Source organism: Leptonychotes weddellii, chromosome 1 (genome assembly GCF_054177405.1).
Source record: "Leptonychotes weddellii isolate Sample4059 chromosome 1, ASM5417740v2, whole genome shotgun sequence".
Classification (NCBI taxonomy): Eukaryota; Metazoa; Chordata; class Mammalia; order Carnivora; family Phocidae; genus Leptonychotes; species Leptonychotes weddellii.
This window is the reverse complement of record NC_138369.1, coordinates 95,561,768-95,580,262: the sequence shown is the minus strand read 5'-3', so window position 1 is coordinate 95,580,262 and position 18,495 is coordinate 95,561,768. Positions and strand designations below refer to the sequence as shown.

Below are 18,495 nucleotides of genomic sequence, written 5' to 3'. Positions count from 1 at the left end.
GAAAGAAAATTATTTCTACAATTCCAGAAAGGCTTATTTTAATAGTGATTTAAAAAGAATATACATAGCTTTCACATATGGCCTTTAAAAAGGGGGGAAGAGGGAACAAGTTCAAAATAACTGGACCTGCGTTGGTGGTATAGTGGTGAGCATAGCTGCCTTCCAAAATAACTGGACCTATCATTTCCATGAACTAAAATACTTTGAAGACAACAATGAATTTTTTTTGCCTCATTTACAGACAGAGCTACATGGATTCAGGAGAAGGAGGAATTTAAATTGATGACTCAACTTCATGTATTTAGGAAAAAAAGTATACTTACTAAGTGTCAGATGAATAATCTCTAAAACAGAGTTAATTTCTTCCCACACGTAAGGAAGGCCCAATAACTGGCATTCATACCATTTTGAGTTGAACTGCTGACACTTTTTCTAGTTTTCATTTAACTAAAAGCCCTAACAGAATAGAAACTTTCCTCTTCCCTACACTCCCAAGCTTTTCCCCAGAAACTCACTTGAGGATCATATAAAGGAGAATATAATCTATTTATAAATAACATTTTAAAAAGTGAAAACTATATTATCCTCACATGCTTTTACAATTAGAAAAACAGAAGAATAAATACAAAAATGTTAGTTGTACATGATTACAGCTAAGAAAGAACATGTTGAAGACGCAGAGAGCACTGGGTTTAAGGAATACACAAGCTGAGAGCAAGACTTAAATAGTGTAACATGTTCATCTGGGGGCCTTGCACTGAACACTTCTAAAGTCACAGTACACTTTCACACCAAGAAGCACACATAAGGACAGGACTTCCTGGTACCTGCCCTTCAAGGCAGAAGCAAGCAAGTCAACCCTACAGCAAACCATTGTTTGAATATTTACTTTTGGTTGGAGAAGACAGATGTTCCCAAACTACAAAATCTCAGCCTGAATTTTCAGTTCCTATAACCTTATTCACTCCATGAACACTCTATAAAGTACCACCTTTTTACATTTCCAAATGTGGTGTATATACTTTCATATTTCATTTTCCTAAGTCGTTCCTATTTCAATATTAGTGGAAAGAATAAACTGCAAAAAATTACGTTACAGATCAATGAATTCACACAACTCACCTGCACACCTACAGTTTTAATTGGCAACAGGAAGGCATTCAATGAATGCAAACTTGTAATTTGCATCAGCTTCTCCTGATCCTCTTCCGTTGTACAAGCTTTGACTCTTTGTAATAGTGTATGTGGCTGAGAAAACCAAACAGACATTTCTTAAGATTTCAAGAAATAAGGTATTCTTTTGGTATTTATTACTGTCTTATGTATCTACACTTACTGGTTTACAGCAATAGATCCTATTTGATATTTGACTTGTGTGTGCTATGCAGTACATCAGAATTTCACTCCTGAGGGCCAGGGCTATGAGAAGTATCCGGATAAGAAACACAGATTATATTTGTATACTTCGGGGATTTAATCCTGTCAGCAGCAAGGGACATATGTCGCATGAGTTAAACCTTTTTCTTATAATAAAACCTCTTACCATAAAGTCACTTTTGTCTAAAATTAGTATGTCTCCACCAACTTCCCTTTTTTGGTGTATTTGTCTGGTATATGCTCTTCCATTCTTTTACTTTCACTCTTTCTATCCTTAGGTAAACAGGCTGTAATTAGATTTTACTTCTCAATCCAGTTTGACAATCTATGTCATAACTGGAGATGTTAGTCCTTTTAATTAATTGTGGGTTAATAATATGGTTGGATTTCATGCTACCATTTTATTCAGTAGCCTCTATTTGTCCCAGTTTTTAGGTTTCTTTGTCTTTTCTTACATTTTTCTAAACTATTTGTCCCAGCTCATTTATTTCCCTTCTACTGGTTTTGAAGTTAAACCCTGTATTTTTCTTCTTTTAGTAGTTCCCCCTAAGTGTTAACATGGATACTTAACAGAAGAGAATCAATCTCTCTGTCCCCCTAGCAAACAATACAAGTATCTTTGAATGCTTTAACTGCAATCAATTTCCTGTGGCTTATATGCTATTTTAGCTGTATATTGTTATAATATTTTTAAACAAACAAAAATTAGAGATTATTTTTATTATACAGCCCATGTTTGTTTCAGGCTGAGAACCACTGCCTTTAGTTCCTTAAGTAATGGACTGTTAGTAATAAATTCTGTTTATCTAAAAATGTCTTCATTTGCCCTAGTTCTTAGAAGACAGTTCATCTGTTCACTATTCACAATTATTTTCTCATGGCACTCTGAAATCTTCTTGTTTTTCCTGTGCTTTCAGTATAATAGTCTTTCCTTCAAAGGATAAACCATCTTTCTTCTGTAGCTGTTTTGTCTCTGGCAGTCTGCAGTTTTGATAGGGATGCCTACTAGGTGTCAATTTTTTTTTTCATCATCCTAAATGAGATGTGTTACATTTCCTGAATCTGAGCTATGGTGTCTTCACCAGTGTGGACGAATTCAAATACCTTTGTCTATTATCTCCCCCTGGACATATGTTAGAATTGACCTTTTCATTCTGTTTTAACCTCTTCTCTATATATTTTCTCTTTGATGCTTTGTTCCGATTTCTGGAAAATTTCTTAACATCTGTTTTTGAGTTCATTACTTCTTTCTTTAGCTGTTTTTAATTTCAGTTATTTTCATCACTAGAACTTAATTTTTTTCAAAGCTGCCCAAGTCATTTTGATAGTCTTTTACCATATACCTTATTCTCATTATCAACTGCTTCTTTTAATTCTACGTACTTTACACTAACTCCAGTATCTGAAGTGTTTGAGGGTCTTGTGCCAGTTTTTTCCACTAGCTCTCATTCATGTTACCTTACTTCTATATATATTTTTCAATATTTTAAGTTCATATATATTTATTGGAACTGTATATGTGGAGATCTTTTAAGGCCTTAAGACAATCCCAGAAAGAGTTTACATTGCTAAGCCTGACACCTGGAAGCACTACCAACCAAGGTCCGCTTTAAATTCTTAGCTTGAAGTTTTTCAGACCACAAAGATTATAAATTTAGGCACCAACTCTACAGAAGGACTGGGAGACTTTTACATTCATCCTTAGTTTGAAGTAAAAATGTTTTCCCTTATTCTCTTGCAATACATATAAAATATATTTTTTAAAGATTTTAAGTAATTTCCACACCCAACATGGGGCTCAAACTCATGACCCCAAGATCAAGAGTCGCAAGCTCTACCAACTGAGCCAGCCAGGCACCCCTAAAATATTTTTAAACACCCCTTCATATCTAGAATTTTTAGGGATTCAAGGTATCTTATCTGTTGTAAGGCTAAAAAGATAAGTCTACAAGTCTCTGTAGAATATTTTCTGTATAGTCATTTAACATGTTAAATTACCCTAAATTTTAAAAAAATGAAATTCTAATAAATTCATTGTAGATACTAGAGTACTACAAGAATCCATTCAATTCCTTATACTGATGAGCTATGTCTATTTAAAGCTCCTGTAATATACAAATTCAATGCAAATTATTACCTTCTTAACACTTGCAGAAAAATCAGCTACTATTTTCAAAATATTGTTGGTTTCAGGAAAGTCCTTACAAATGTAAGGTTCTTCAGCACATATTACTCTGATTGCCAGGCCAGGACCTAAAAAGAACCATAACAATGGTATTTAATATAAATTTTATATTTAAATATAAAAATACAAGTTTCCAAATATAAAATCCTTCCAAAAATTAAAATCCATTGGTCATTTTAAGGTTTTTCCAGTTTTACTGAGATATAACTGACACATAACCATTGTAAGCTTATTTTTTTTTAAGATTTATCTATTTGAGAGACGGGGAGGGGCAGAGGGAGAAAACCCCAGGCAGACTCCCTGTCAAGAACAGAGACCAACTGGGGGGCTGATCCCACGATCCCGAGACCATGACCCGAGCCGAAACCAAGAGTGGGAGACCCAACCAACTGAGCCCCTCCACTTCAAGTTTTTTTAAGTCTTTTACTTCAAATGTAACTATTAGTTTCCCATCCAACTCACCATTTTTTAGAATGCTTTAGTTCTCTTTACATCAATGATTTCTATCTCCTATTTTTGGTAGCCCATGTATTAAGTGTCACAAAATTCTCCAATAAATATTAATTCACAATATATGCACCCATCTTTTTTAAACTTATTAAAGGAATTTTTAAATATATAGAAAAGTAAAGAGGACAGTGTAATGAACCACCTTATTATTCATCACCCATGTTCAACTACCAATCTAATTTAGGAAGAGGAATATGCTGTTTAAAAAAAAAAAAGTACAACAGTGTTTAATTCCAAAAATGCAAACTGGTATTTCTATTTTACCAAATACTTAAAAGGATGAAAACATAAGGTATGCGTGGATCTAAAAAAAAATGGATTCTGCTTCTTTACTATAACAGAAAAGGTATCCTGTGAGATACTTGGTTATAGACAAAACCTTAGCCATGTTCCATTAATTCCTCAGTTTCATTCTTCATCTGTAGAATAAACAGCTTATTTAAAGTAAGTAGTATGCCTTATTTTTTTAAAAGCACCAAAATATTTTTTACCAAAGAAATCTTACACAATAAAAAAAATCCAATATATAAATAGACTTTTAAAAGTCAAGTGACTCTAGTGCAATGATGACCAAGGACACAGGACCACTTGGCTCCCTCCATTACATTCACACACAATCCTTTGCCAATACACAGGTTAGAGACTGAACATCTTGAATTCCCAGATTTGAAGTTTATTAATACAAATAGCGCTAATCACCACATGAGTTATAGCTTTGTGAGATTGCTTATAAGACCAATATGATATTTAAGAATACAAGTTCTGAGGTGAGACAGTCAGGGCTAGAATCCCAGCTCCAAACCTAATCTGCATTAACTTTTGGCAAATTAGGCTCTGTTCCCAAAATTTCCTCATCTATAAAGCAGAATAATGGTAGTTTTATTGTGAGGATCAAATAAGACAGTTGTAAAATATTTAGCAGAATGCCTAGCACATACTAGTATTTAAGAATTGTTAACTTGGGCGCCTGGGTGGCTCAGTTGGTTAAGCGACTGCCTTCGGCTCAGGTCATGATCCTGGAGTCCCAGGATCGAGTCCCGCATTGGGCTCCCTGCTTGGCAGGGGGTCTGCTTCTCCCTCTGACCCTCTTCCCTCTCGTGCTCTCTGTCTCTCATTCTCTCTCTCTCAAATAAATAAATAAATAAAATCTTTAAAAGAATTGTTAACTTTTACTATGCTTAATTAGACCATTCTCTCGACTCATCACCTAATGACTACTATAAAGAACCAGAAACTGAGGTACAAGACTTACCCAAGCTCAAGAACTTCTAACAAAAACAGTTTAAGACTCTCAGTCCTAACTTTAAATAAATACCACCTTCAGTTAGTTATTTTTCTATATGACAGCAGCAAATGACTATTTAAACTGAGTATTTTTTATTTGTTCATGAATTCGTTACATACAGCCCTATGCAAAGAAGTAATTCATTCAGATAAGTAGTCAACCATAGGATTAGGATTGCAGAGACACGTTTTAACCTTGTCTTCCATGGAAGGCATCATGGTATAGTAGAAAGAACATATAAATTGCAGCTCTAACACTAAGAATTGTATGGCAATGTGGGGTACGTGGGTGGCTCAGTTTAAGCATCTGACTCGATTTCGGCTCAGGTCATGATCTCAGGGTTGTCAAATCAAGCCCCATGTTGGGCTCTGCACTGGGTGTGGAGCCTGCTTAAGATTCTCTCTCCCTATCCCTCTGCCCTTCCCCCTGCTGGCATTCACGCTCACTCTAAAATAAATAAATAAAATCTTAAAAAAAAAAAAAGAATTGTGTGGCAATGTTATTAAAATACCTCTACACCTTGTTTTTCTCATCTGATGGCAACATTATAGGCCAGACTCACTGGGGTGGTGTAATATTTAAATATAAATACAATGGAAAATAATTATGTAAGAAAATGAAGTATATACAATAGATATTAAGAAGAATTTTGTTCCCTACCCACACTTTCCTTTCTCTAAAGTTACATATTCCGAGATAAAAAGTTATTTCAAAACTGTCTGAATTGACTTTTCTTCAACATGAAAGTCTAATGACAAACTGAGCAATTCCTTTTTTTTTTTTTTTTTTTTTACCTGGAAATGGATGCCTGGAAACTAACTCTTCTGGAAGTCCAAGTTCTCTCCCTAAAATTCTTACTTCATCCTTATGAAAATCTTTCAGAGGTTCTATTACTTTTCCCTACAGAGGGAAAAAGCCAATTAATACAAATTAGTAATGAAAATGACATGGAAAATAAAGAATAACATATCATTGGCCTTTCCTGTTGATTTTTTAATCTAAGGTGAAAGACATTTCTTAAAATTTCGTATCTTAAACTATCTTCTCCCATGTGTTCATAAGGAATTAGATGAATATTTTACTGATCTTCGTACTTCTCTTTGAAACACATTTTAAACATAAACCTTTCAAATATAAATAAATCAGAGCAGTCCTACCCACCATCTCTGATCTAGTTCTCATTAGAATACAAGGCAATTAGAAAACATCATACTAGTGTTTCAAAATTAAAGCTCTCCAAATGATACCATGAAGTGAAAAGACAACCTACTCCTATTTGATAAAGGACCTACAGACAACTACTCCTATTTGATAAAGGACCTACAGAGTGTATAAAGAACACTTACAATTCAGTAATAAAAAAATAAATAAACCAATTAAAAATGTGCAAAAAATCTGAATAGATATTTCTAAGAAGATATACAAATGGCCAATAAGCACATGAAAAGATGCTCAACATCATTAGTTTTATTAAGAAAATGCAAATCAAAAGCACAATGAGATACCACTTCACATCCACTAAGATGCCTAAAATAGACAGGTAGTAGCCATCTTAATGAGTGTGAGTTACAAAAAAAAAAAAAGAGAGAGAGAAAATAACAATTGTTGGCAAGGTGTGGAACATTGTTGGTGGATTATAATATGATATAACTGCTTTGGAAACATTAAGAAGTCCCTTTTAAAAATTAAAAATAGAACTACCATGGGGTGCTGGCTGACTCAGTCAGTAGAGCATACAACTCTTAATCCTGGAGTTTTAAATTCAAGCTCCATGCTGAGTGTAGAGATTACTTAAAATCTTACAAAAACAAAACAAACAAAAACTACCATATGATCCAGCAATACTGCTTCTTGTATATAACAAAAAAAACAAAAAACAAAAAACAAAAAACCTGAAAGCAGGGTCTCCAAGAGATATCTGCCAACTCATGTTCATAGCAGCACAATTCACAATAGCCAAAAAGTAGAAGCAACCCAAATGTCCATTAACAGATAAATGGATAAACAAAATGTGTATATACATACAATTATTATTTAGCCTTAAGAAGGAAAGGAAATCCTCTCACATGTTACAACATGGATGAACCTTGAGGACCTATGCTAAATGAAATAAGTCAGTCACAAAAAGACAAATGATTTCACTTTTATAGGATATCTAAAGTAGTCAAATTCATGGAGACAGAAAGTAGAATGGTGGTTACCAGGGGTTGGGAAGAAGAAGAGAGTAGCTGTTGTTCAAGGGATATAAAGTTCCAGTTTTACAAGATGAATAAGTTATGGAGATCTGTGTCACAACAATGCAAATATACTTAATATTACTGAACTATCCATTTAAAAATGGTTCAGGGAGAGGGGGAGGGAGAAAGGCTTTATGGCAAAGTTCTCATAAGCTTTTACCTCTTCTCTCAACTTTCTGATAAGCTCTGTGTCATTGTGATGAGTTTTGATGAGTTCAGCTTTGCCACTTGCAACAAGGGATGCACTTTCAATTAAATCAGGCCGTAAAGTACCTTGGGCAAGGAAAACCTCCTCCGGTTTCAGGTTCATTTCTCCAATTACTTCATTGGCAATCTATAACCAAGAGGAGTAAAACAGCCTTTTAAAGAGATGAATCTTTAAAAAAAGATAGCAAAGTCTTTTTTATTTATACTTTCGACAAGATTTCTCAGAATCCTTTTGCAATACTGACCAAGAGATAAAATCCACACCAACTCCCAAAGTAAACTCTTTTAAGAACATATGCTTTAGAAAGATTCATAAAGATAGGCAAACATTCAAGAGCCTGAAAACTAGCCATTGAAATACTCAAAAGAACTAAAAAGTCTAATATCAACTGAAACACCTATTCTTAAAATAGTTAAAATAAAAGCCTGGCAACATAAGTATATGTATTTTTTAAAAACAAGTCAGTATAATAGTAACATACACTAAAATTCTTAATCAAAAAAAAAAAACAATCAAAATTAGCAAATTTGATTATTTCATATAAGGACAAGGAAAAACAAATACTAAAATTCACATCAAAAATAGTACACATTGTGGATATTAAAAAGGTACCTTAACAAAAGTATCACCAATAATTTTTCTTTTCTCTTCAGGACTTGTTGTCATATTTAATGTTTTGCTAATTCTTTTTCGTGGAGTTCTATCTTCATCTGATATTGGTAGAGTTGTTGTTCCGTTGTAGAAAGAATGAGCAGCATTTATCACTGAGGAAGAGAAGAGAAGCACATTTTAAAACTAACAGAAGATTTTAAAAAACATAAATAATGGGTCAAACTACAGAAAGAAAACCTAGATCGATCTTTTACCTTTTATCTTTTATCTTTTACCTTGGCTACATATTACAGAACTACCAATAAACCACGATTAATAGAGTCCAGACACAGGAACTTACTAAATTTTGTTTTTTTGAGAATCCTGTGGCATTTAGTAATCTAAGGCCATAATATCATACATTATGCTGGTTGCTTTCCTGTATTCAGTGCCCCACCAGAACAACAAGCAAAAGCCAAAGGAAGAAGCATAGCCCCAAGGGAACTAAAAGTAGTGGTTCATATACAGGGATCAAAGTCCTCCAAACTGCACACTGAATTAAACAGTCTCTTGAAAAACTGATGTTTATCAGCATACATTTAGCAATCACTGGCTATCCTTTTATTTTTAAAGAGCAAGGTACTTAAAAACTTACTAAGATCTCTATTTGGTAGTAAGGCTGAACAACTGGTGAACCTCACTGAAATACAGCTGGCTATTTCACTGGGGGACACCAGTGAATTTGTAGCTCTTTCTCTTAAACTGGTCAATTGCCCCAGAAAAGACACCTCCAATCTCCTGCCTATCAGCATTCTGATAACGAAACACCAGAAGGCAGGGAGAGAGTCACCATTCAGTATACAGATTTTTGCTTCACCCTACTGTTTCTAATGTAGAATCTTATTTCCACCCTCAACTATGCCTGGTATTGATATGCCCAAATCCAAAGTTTCTTTTATGTAGCCTCTCTAGAGAATAAGTCCACAGTCTTCCCATAGGGAGGGATAGCAGCAATTTATTCCTGTGTTAAGGAAAAGAATCGCCTTCTCAGATTTTCAACCAAACTGTTTTAGGCTCGCCCAGAGAACCACACCCCACAGGGAAGCCAATGTTTCCAAATCTTGAGCCTCCCCACAAGTCCTGCTTCTGTTAGTTTCCTCCCCTTAGCAACATTTTACTAGATATGTCTCCTCAGACAAGGGAAAGGAAAGCAAAAATAAAAACTATTGGGACTACATCAAAATAAAAAGCTTTTGCACAACAAAGGAACCCATTAACAAAATGAAAAGGCAACCAACTGAATGGGAGAAGATATTGCAAAGGACATATCTGATAAGAGATTAATATCCAAAATATATAAAGAACTTCTACAACTCAACAGCAAATACACAAATAACCCAATCAAAAAATGGACAGAGGACCTGAAGAGACATTTCTCCAAAGAAGATATACAAAAGGCCAACAGGTACATAGAAAGATGCTCAATATCACTACTTATTAGGGAAATGCAAATTAAAACCACAGTGAGGTATCACCTCATACCTGTTAGAATGGCCATCACCAAAAAGACAAGAGATAATAAATGCTGGCGAGGATGTGGAGAAAAGGGAATCCATGTGCAATGTTGGTAGGATTGTAAATTGGTACACCCACTATAGGAGGGGCTCCTGGGGGGAGGCTCAGTCAGTTAAGTGTCCAACTTGATTTCAGCTCAGGTCATGATCTCAGTGTGGTGAGATTAAGAGTCCCACTCTGGCCTCCATGCTCACCGTGGAGTTTGCTTGAAATTCTCTCTCCCTCTGTCCCCCGGCCCCGCTCACACTCCCTCTCTCTAAAATAAATAAAATCTTTAAAAAAAACAAGTTTTTGGAGGATCCTCAAAAAATTAAAAATAAAACTACCATGTGATCCAGCAATTCCACTTCTGGAGAGATACCCGAAGGAAATGAAAACACACAAAAAGATATCTGCACTCCCGTATTCACAGTAGCATTATTTGCAATAGTTAAGGTATGGAAACAACCTAAGTGTCCATCAATGTATGAATAAAGATGTAGTATACACACACACACACACACACTGGAAAATTATTCATCCATAAAAAATAAGGAAACCTACCATTTGTGACAACATGCATGGACCTTAAAGGCATTATGTCAAGTGAAATAAGTCAGAGAAAGACAAATACTGTATGATCTCACTTATATGTAGAATCTAAAAAATCAAACTCACAGAAAAAGAGATCAGACTTCTTATCAGAGGTGGAGGGTGAGGAGAAGGGGAATTGGAAGAAGATGGATAAAAGGTACAAACTTCCAGTTACAATATAAATTAAGTACTAAGGCTATACTGTACAACGTGACAATTATAGCTAATACTGCTGGCTGATACATAGAAAAGTTAAGAGTGAATCCTAAGAGTTCACATCATAAAAAGAAAAATATTTTTCCTTTTTATTGTTCCCATATGAGAAGACTGATGTTAGCTGAGACTACTATGATAATCCTTTCAAAATATATGCAAAATCTAATCATCATGCTGTAGCCTTAAACTTACACAGTGATGTAAGTCAATTATTTCTCATTAAACTAGAAAAAAAAAAGTGACTATGGACTCTTCACTTCTCTTCTCTGTATAAGCCTTTCAGTTTGTAAAATAATCTGTACATCCATATTTATTGTAGGAAGACTTGGAAATTCTCATACATAAATAATATTATGGATGGGAAAAGATAACTCAAAAAGAGTGAACAAGTAGAAGAGAATAGAATGACAGATGGAATTTTATTGATTTTTTTTTATTGATTTGATTTTTTTGGAATTTCTATTGATTTCAGTTTTAAAATTTATCCTAGGACCCCTCTTGAACCAGATAATTATAATGTAAAAGTAAAAAACATAATTATAAGCTTATGGGAAACCTGTACTTGTTTGTTTTTTGTTTTTTTTTAAGATTTGAGAGAGTGTGTGTGCCTGTGTGAGCACACAAGAGCAGGGGGTGGGGTCGGGGGATGGGGCAGAGAGGGAGAGAATCTCAAGCAGGCTCCCCACTCAGTACGGAACAGGAGGCAGGGCTCATTCCCACACCCTTGAGATCATGACCTGAGCCAAAATCAAGAGTCGGACACTCAACTGACTGGGGCACCCAGGCCCCTCTAGAAACCTGTACTTGGTTAAGACAATGAGCTCACTCAAACCATAACGCTAGATCTGATTTGTTAAATAAGTCCTCACATATAGACTTTTCTGGGGGCTCATCAATACCTTTGACCTGAATTCCAAGCTTTTTGAGGGCTTCTTCTACAGACTGGCTTTCTCGTTTTCTCATAAAGCCATTATCAATGTGCACAGCAATGACTTGATCTTGGTTCAAAGCACGATTCAGCAAAGCTGTACAAACCGTTGAGTCTACTCCACCACTGAGTAAAACCTACAAGGTGAAATTAAAAATCAAGTTGAGTACAATAAACAACAAAAAAATAAAAACTATCAGCTTAAATCATTACCTTTAAAAACACTGATTTTATCAAAAGTAGATATGATAATTGAAAAAGCACTCTGAAACAGTGCAACTCACAAAACATCCGATCACCCAGTCAACATTTAAGGGCTATGGTTCTGAAGCCAGCTCTGAGTTCTAGCATTATTGACATAAATTTGTACACTTTCAGATGTAAATTCCTTACCAAAACTTTTGATGTGCCTACTCTTTCTTTGATCTCTCGAATGCACTCAAGTTCTCTGTTCTGCACAGTGAAGGTCCCACTGCACCCAGCTATATCATAGAGGAAATTCTTCAGGATTACTTTCCCATTTTCTGTAAGGCCAACTTCAGGGTGGAACTGTGCTCCGTACAATTTTTTAGATTCATTTGCTATACCTTTAATAGAGAAAATAATCACAAATTAAAAATGTTTTCATGTGGAAGACTCAACTAAGTACCCATAGTAATTCCTCACAATTTCTTCCTCTGTAAATACAAAAACTGATACAACTTAGTGCATTTTTAGCTACAGGGGGGAAATAAATAAATAAATAAATAAAAACTACGTTGCCACAATTTTTCTTTAAAAGTCCTTAGGTAGCAATTAGTGCACTATATAGGACAGTGAAATAAGTCCTACAGAGATTACCTCATAGTACTTTCCTTCTCCACCCAGATTACTTTGTCTATTTAATACAATGATAACTCAGTTTTGGCTCTCAGTCCCACACGGCTTTCATATGCAATATACTGCTATCAATTTTATGTATTAGAAAACCTCATGTATTAGGCCTGTCAGAATATTCTATGTATTCCTTTCTTAGATACTATTAACCACAAATGTAACTTCATGGATTTGAGTAATGTGTTTCTGACAAATTATGAATTATTTACTAAGCAGAAGATGATAGGCTACATGTTTTACCTGTGTATGCACTACCCCTGTTTACGGCTCTGAGATATCAAGAAACTTACAGCTGTTTAAGTAGTTAAATCAGGCTGAGCAGGCTCCCAAATTCATACTCATTCTATTATACCACGAAACCTCACATTTTCTTTACTTGGGTTCTAGGACACCACTCTCTCTTGGTTCATTTCTTTCACTGTCTGCTCCTTCTTAATCTTTGTTGTTTCCTCCTCATCTATCCATCTCTACACATGAAAGTTGCCCAGTACACAGCCCTTAAATCTCTCCTCTATACATTGAGTGATCTACAACTCTCATAACTTTACATTTTACCCATATGATGGTAAACCCCCAAATTTATACCTCCAGCTCAATTTTCTACTCTACAGTCTAGACTCCTATATACAACTGCATATTCATACCATTTTTTCTATGTTTAATAAGGCATCTTGAATTTAATCTACAAACTTGAATGACTGCATTCTTTCCTTTCAAGTAAACAGAAACTTCAACTTTCTGGATGGTTGGATCAAAAAACATGGAAGTTAAAACTCAATTATACCCTTTTTTCCCCACTCCAAATGCAATCCAACAGGAACTCCTTAGTCTCTCCATTCAAAACATATCAGAATCCAATCTCATTTAAGATTAAAATCCTATCAAACATCTTTTCCAACCACAATGGTAAGAAACTAGAAATTACAAGAACAAAACTAGAAAATTCACAAATACGTGGAGATTAAAAAACATGCTCCTGACAAAGGAATGGGTCAAAGGATAAATCAAAAGAGGAAAAAAAAAAAAAAAAACCCAAGACAAATAAAAATGGAAACATAACACCCAAAACTTATGGGATGTAGCAAAAATAATTCTAAGAGGGAAGTTTATGGCAATTAATAACTACATCAAGAAAAAAAGATCTCAAATAAACCTAGATTCCACCAAAAAAAACTGTTACAACAAATAAACAATTTCAGTAAGGCTGTGGAATAGAAAATCAACATACCAAAGTCAGTTGTGTTTCTATAAGTTAAACTATCAGAGAAATTAAGAAAACATTCCCATTTACAATAGCATCAAAAAGAATAAAATATTTAGGAACAAGCTTAACCAAGGAGGTGAAAGATCTGTATACTTAAAACTCTAAGACAATGATGAAAGAAATTGAAGGCACAAATAAATGAAGAGATATCCTATGTTCATAGATTAGAAGAATATTGTTAAAATGCCCATTCTACCCAAAGCTATATACAGATTCAATTCAATCTCTATCAAAATTCCAATGACTTTTTCATAGAAATAGAAAAAAAGGAATCCTAAAATGTGTATCAAACCACAAAAGACCTCAAAGAGCCAAAGCAATCTTGAGAAAAAAAAGCAAGAGGCATCACATGTCCTGATTTCAAACTACATTACAAAATGACAGTAATCAAAACAGTACTGTACTGGCATAAATACAGACACACAAACCAAGGAAACATACATACACATATATACACACACACATAATATATACACACTAAATGGAGTATTACTCAGCTTTTAAAGAGAAGGAAATCCTGTCATTTGCAACAACACAGATGAACCTGGAGGGCATTAGGCTAAGTGAATTAAGCCAAAGACAAATACTGAATGGTACTGCTTATATGTAGAATCATAAAAAAAATAAAAAGTTGGACTCAGAAATAGAGAATGGAAAAGTGATCACCAGGACCTGGCTGGGGGAAATAGGGAGAGGTGATAAAAGGGTACAAACTTTCAGTTGTAAGATGAATAAAGTCTGAGGACCTAATTAATAATATGGTGACTTATTATGGATAACACTGTATTGTGTAATCTAAATTTGCTAAGAAAACAGAACTTAAATGTTCTCACACACACAAAAAAAGGCAAATATGTGAGGTGATGGATGTGTCAATTAATTCCATGGGGGAATCTTTTCATTATGTGTACCTATATTAAATCAGCACATTGTATACTTTATAAATACTTTACAATGTTGTCAATTAATCTTAGTAAAGCTAAAAAATTAAATTAAAAAAAGGTTGAGAGAAGAAAAAAAAACTACCAACCTAGAATTCTGTACCCTGAGAAATTATCCTTCAAAAGTGAAGAAAAATACTTTCTCAGACAAGCAAATATTGAAGCTGTTTGTTGCTGGCACATGGGCCTTGCAAGAACAGATAAAAGAATTTCTTTAGAGAAAAGGAAAATGATAAAGGTCAGAAACTTTAGTCTACATAAAGAAAAGAACATCATTCACAGTTCCTGGCTCACAGATCCCAAAACCTTTGGAATATCTTAAGAGATTAGAGCTTAAAGGTATCTCTCATATTCATAAGGTGACTTTTGGAAAGCACCTAAGGATGGGGGCTGGTTACCAGGGGGAGACAACCATGTGATTAGAGACTTGGAACTTTCAGTCCCAACCTCCTAGACTCCGGGGAGGGGAGAGGGGCTGGAAAATGAATCAATTACCAGGAAGCAATGATTTAATCAATCATGCCTATGTAACGAAGCCTCCATAAAAACCCAAAAGGATGACGTTTGGAGAACTTCCAGGTTAATGAACATGTGCAGTTTGGGGAGAGTGGTGCACTTGGAGAGAGCATGGAAGCTCCGTGTCTTTCCCCATTCTCTGCCCTATAAATCTCTTCCATCTGGCTGTTGCTGAGTTATATCCTTTTATAATAAACCAGGGATCTAGTGGTAAAATGTTTCTCTGAGTTCTGTAAGCCACTCTAGAAAACTAATTGAAACGAGGAAGAGGTCATGAGAACCTCTGATTTACAGCCAGTCAGTAAGAATACAGGTAACCTGGACCTGTGACTGGTGTCTGAAACCCAAGGAGGGGGTCACTAGAACCTCCAATCTATGGTTGTTCAGTCAGAGGCACAGGTGATAACCTCGGCTTGTAACTGGTGTCTGAAGTGTATGTGGGTAGGGAAGGGGGGGTGGTCTTGTGGGATGCAGCCCTCAACCCGTGCAATCTGGTGCTATCTCCAGGTACACGGGGTCAGAATTGAGATGAACTGAGGTGACCACTCAAATACTATACTGGTGTATAAGAATTGTTTGTTGGTGTAGGAAAAACTCCCCAACTCTCCCCACACACTGGAAATTGCTCTCAAAATACCAAAAGACAGCAAAAACAGTGCTTAGAAGGAAATTTTCAGCACTGAATACATATATTAGGAAAAAAGAGATTTAAATTCCATCGCCTAAACTTCCACCTTAAGAAATGAGAAAAGAGGGGCAAATTATATCCAAAGTAAGCAAAAGAAATAATAAAAATTAAACAAATCAATGAAACTGAAAACAGGAAATCAACAGCAACCACCACCACCACCAACAACAACAACAACAACAACAAAACTAAAAGCTGGTTTTTTGAAAAGATCAATAAAATTGGTAAGCCTTTAGCCAGGTTAACTAAGAAAAAGAGAGAGGACACAAATTACTAATGTCAGAAATGAAAGAGGAGACATCACTACAAGTCTCATGGACACTAAAATAATAAAGGAATACTATGACTAACTCTATGTCCACAAATTTTATAACACAGATGAAATGGACCAATTCTTTGAAAGACACGACTTACCAAAACTCACACAAGAAATAGATAATTTGAATAGGCCTCTATCAGTTTTAGAAGTTACATGATCTGATTCAATAGAGAAAGAAAAGGCATCTGAAAAAATCCAACACCCATTCATGACAAAAACTCTCTGTAACTTGGAATATAGGGGAACTTCCTCAACTTTATTATCTTCTAAAAACCTACAGCTAAAATCATACCTAAACAGAAACTCAAAACTTTCCCACTAAGATCAGGAACAAGGCAAGGATGTTCCCTCTCCCCACTGCTTTTCAACACCATATAAAATTCCTAACTGACGCAATAAGAAAAGGAAGTAAAAGGTATACAGGCTGAGAAAGAAAAACTGTCACAGATGACATGATTATCTATATAGAAAATCTGGAAAAAAAATCAACAGAAAAACTCCAGGAACTAGTAAGCAATTACAGTAGGGTTGTAGGATGTAAGGTTAATACACAAAAGTTCACTGCTTTCCTAAATACCAGCAATGAACAAGTGGGATTTGAAATTAAAAACAATTAGCACCCAAATAAATGAAATACTAAGGTATAAATCTAACAAAATATGTACAAGATCTATATGAGAAAACAATCACTCTGGACCACTTCCACCTCTACCACACTATTCCCTACACTACTGTCTCCTCTCCTGATTGCTGCAGTAGATTCCTAGCTGATCTCCCTACTTCTACATTTGACCCTTTCTCTTTTCTCCTCACTATAGCCAAGGTAATCCTGAAATTAGATCATAAGTAAAGCCAACAATTTCATAGTGGCCCCAATGGCCTGTGTCCTGGCCCCCCTGACCATCCCTCTAACCTCATCTTCTACCACTCTCCTCCATGCTTACTCTACTCCAACCATGTAGTCTTCCTTGCTGTTCCTCAAACATGGTCCCATCCTGGGAGCTTTGTACTGCTACTTCCTCTTCCCCCCAAATATCCAAAAGGGTCAGCACTTACTTCCTTCATGTTCAGTATCATTTTATAGGAATACCTTCCCTGAATATCCTATATAAAAGAGTAACAACCTTAATCTCACATATTCTGCAACACTCTTCTCTTCCTGTATTTCTTTTCAATGTACTTAAACACTATCTGACACTTGACATATTCTGTATTTGTTTATTAGCTGTCCCATCCCTTCCCCAAACTGGAATGTTAAACAGAGATTTTTGTCCACTTTGTTCATTACTTTACCCTTGGCACCTGGAAATGTTACTGGCACAAAGCACACAAATATTGGTTGAATGAATACAAATACATAAGCCATCTACCACTGTTAATCTTAAGTAAAAACATTTCAATACGAAAACCATTCTGGATCATTCCTATTCTTATGTTAAGTAATTGCAGGCAAATTACTCAATTCAGTTTATCCATGACAAATCTTTTTTCAACTTACTGTTGAGGTACGGCATTTCAAACAAAAAGAACTTTATTGATAAATCCACTTTTTTTTTTTACTGACTTCCAAGATTATTGATAATTATTTACATAACAACTAATCAAATAAGCAAGTCAAAAAAAATCACAAACTGCCAGAAAATCAATTCCTCTTCCTCGAAAAAGCAGAGAATAAAAATGGCTTTAAAGTACAGATTAGCAAAATTTCTACAAAGGGCTAAATCATAAAAATTTTAGGCTCTGTGGAACATATGCATACAGTCCCTGTCTTTTATTATAACCCTTCAATAACATAACAGGCTATAGGCTAGATCTGACCCACAGGTCATAGTTTGCCAACCCTGCCTCAGAGAAATGTCCTGAGTGCTTAGTCTGGTGTTTCACAGATGTCCAAGATATATGCCTATGTACACCTGAGAAAGGCATTTAAAAACCCAATTATGAATAAAGCACACTAGAAAATAGACCATTCTCAAATTTTTCCTGAGCCGTAAAAGTAGTGTTTTACATCTGGAGAACTTTTATTAGAACGAACATTTTTTAAAGTATTTCAGAGCAAACCAGTAAGTGACTTCTAAATAATCTAACACTAAATTCCCTTCATAAATTAATGGTTGATCCTATGACATTTATAGTATCTTTTAAAAATAAAATAAAAAAAATAACAGTACCTCATACAGAAACATATTCTTAGACTCTTTAGAGA

The 18,495-nt window shown here is 35.1% G+C and overlaps 1 protein-coding gene across 1 annotated transcript in view; it reads right to left on the bottom strand.

The window, feature by feature from the left end:
- Positions 1 to 18,495, bottom strand: part of GMPS (guanosine monophosphate synthase) — a 67,945-nt gene that overhangs the window by 16,559 nt on the left and 32,891 nt on the right. Inside the window, exons 6-12 of the mRNA XM_081828340.1 lie at positions 12,079 to 12,272; positions 11,657 to 11,822; positions 8,415 to 8,566; positions 7,755 to 7,928; positions 6,152 to 6,257; positions 3,515 to 3,630; positions 1,123 to 1,248 (exon numbers count right to left, since the gene is read on the bottom strand). Of these exons, the coding sequence (XP_081684466.1) occupies positions 1,123 to 1,248; positions 3,515 to 3,630; positions 6,152 to 6,257; positions 7,755 to 7,928; positions 8,415 to 8,566; positions 11,657 to 11,822; positions 12,079 to 12,272 (1,034 nt within the window). The remainder of the gene's footprint in view (positions 1 to 1,122; positions 1,249 to 3,514; positions 3,631 to 6,151; positions 6,258 to 7,754; positions 7,929 to 8,414; positions 8,567 to 11,656; positions 11,823 to 12,078; positions 12,273 to 18,495) is intronic.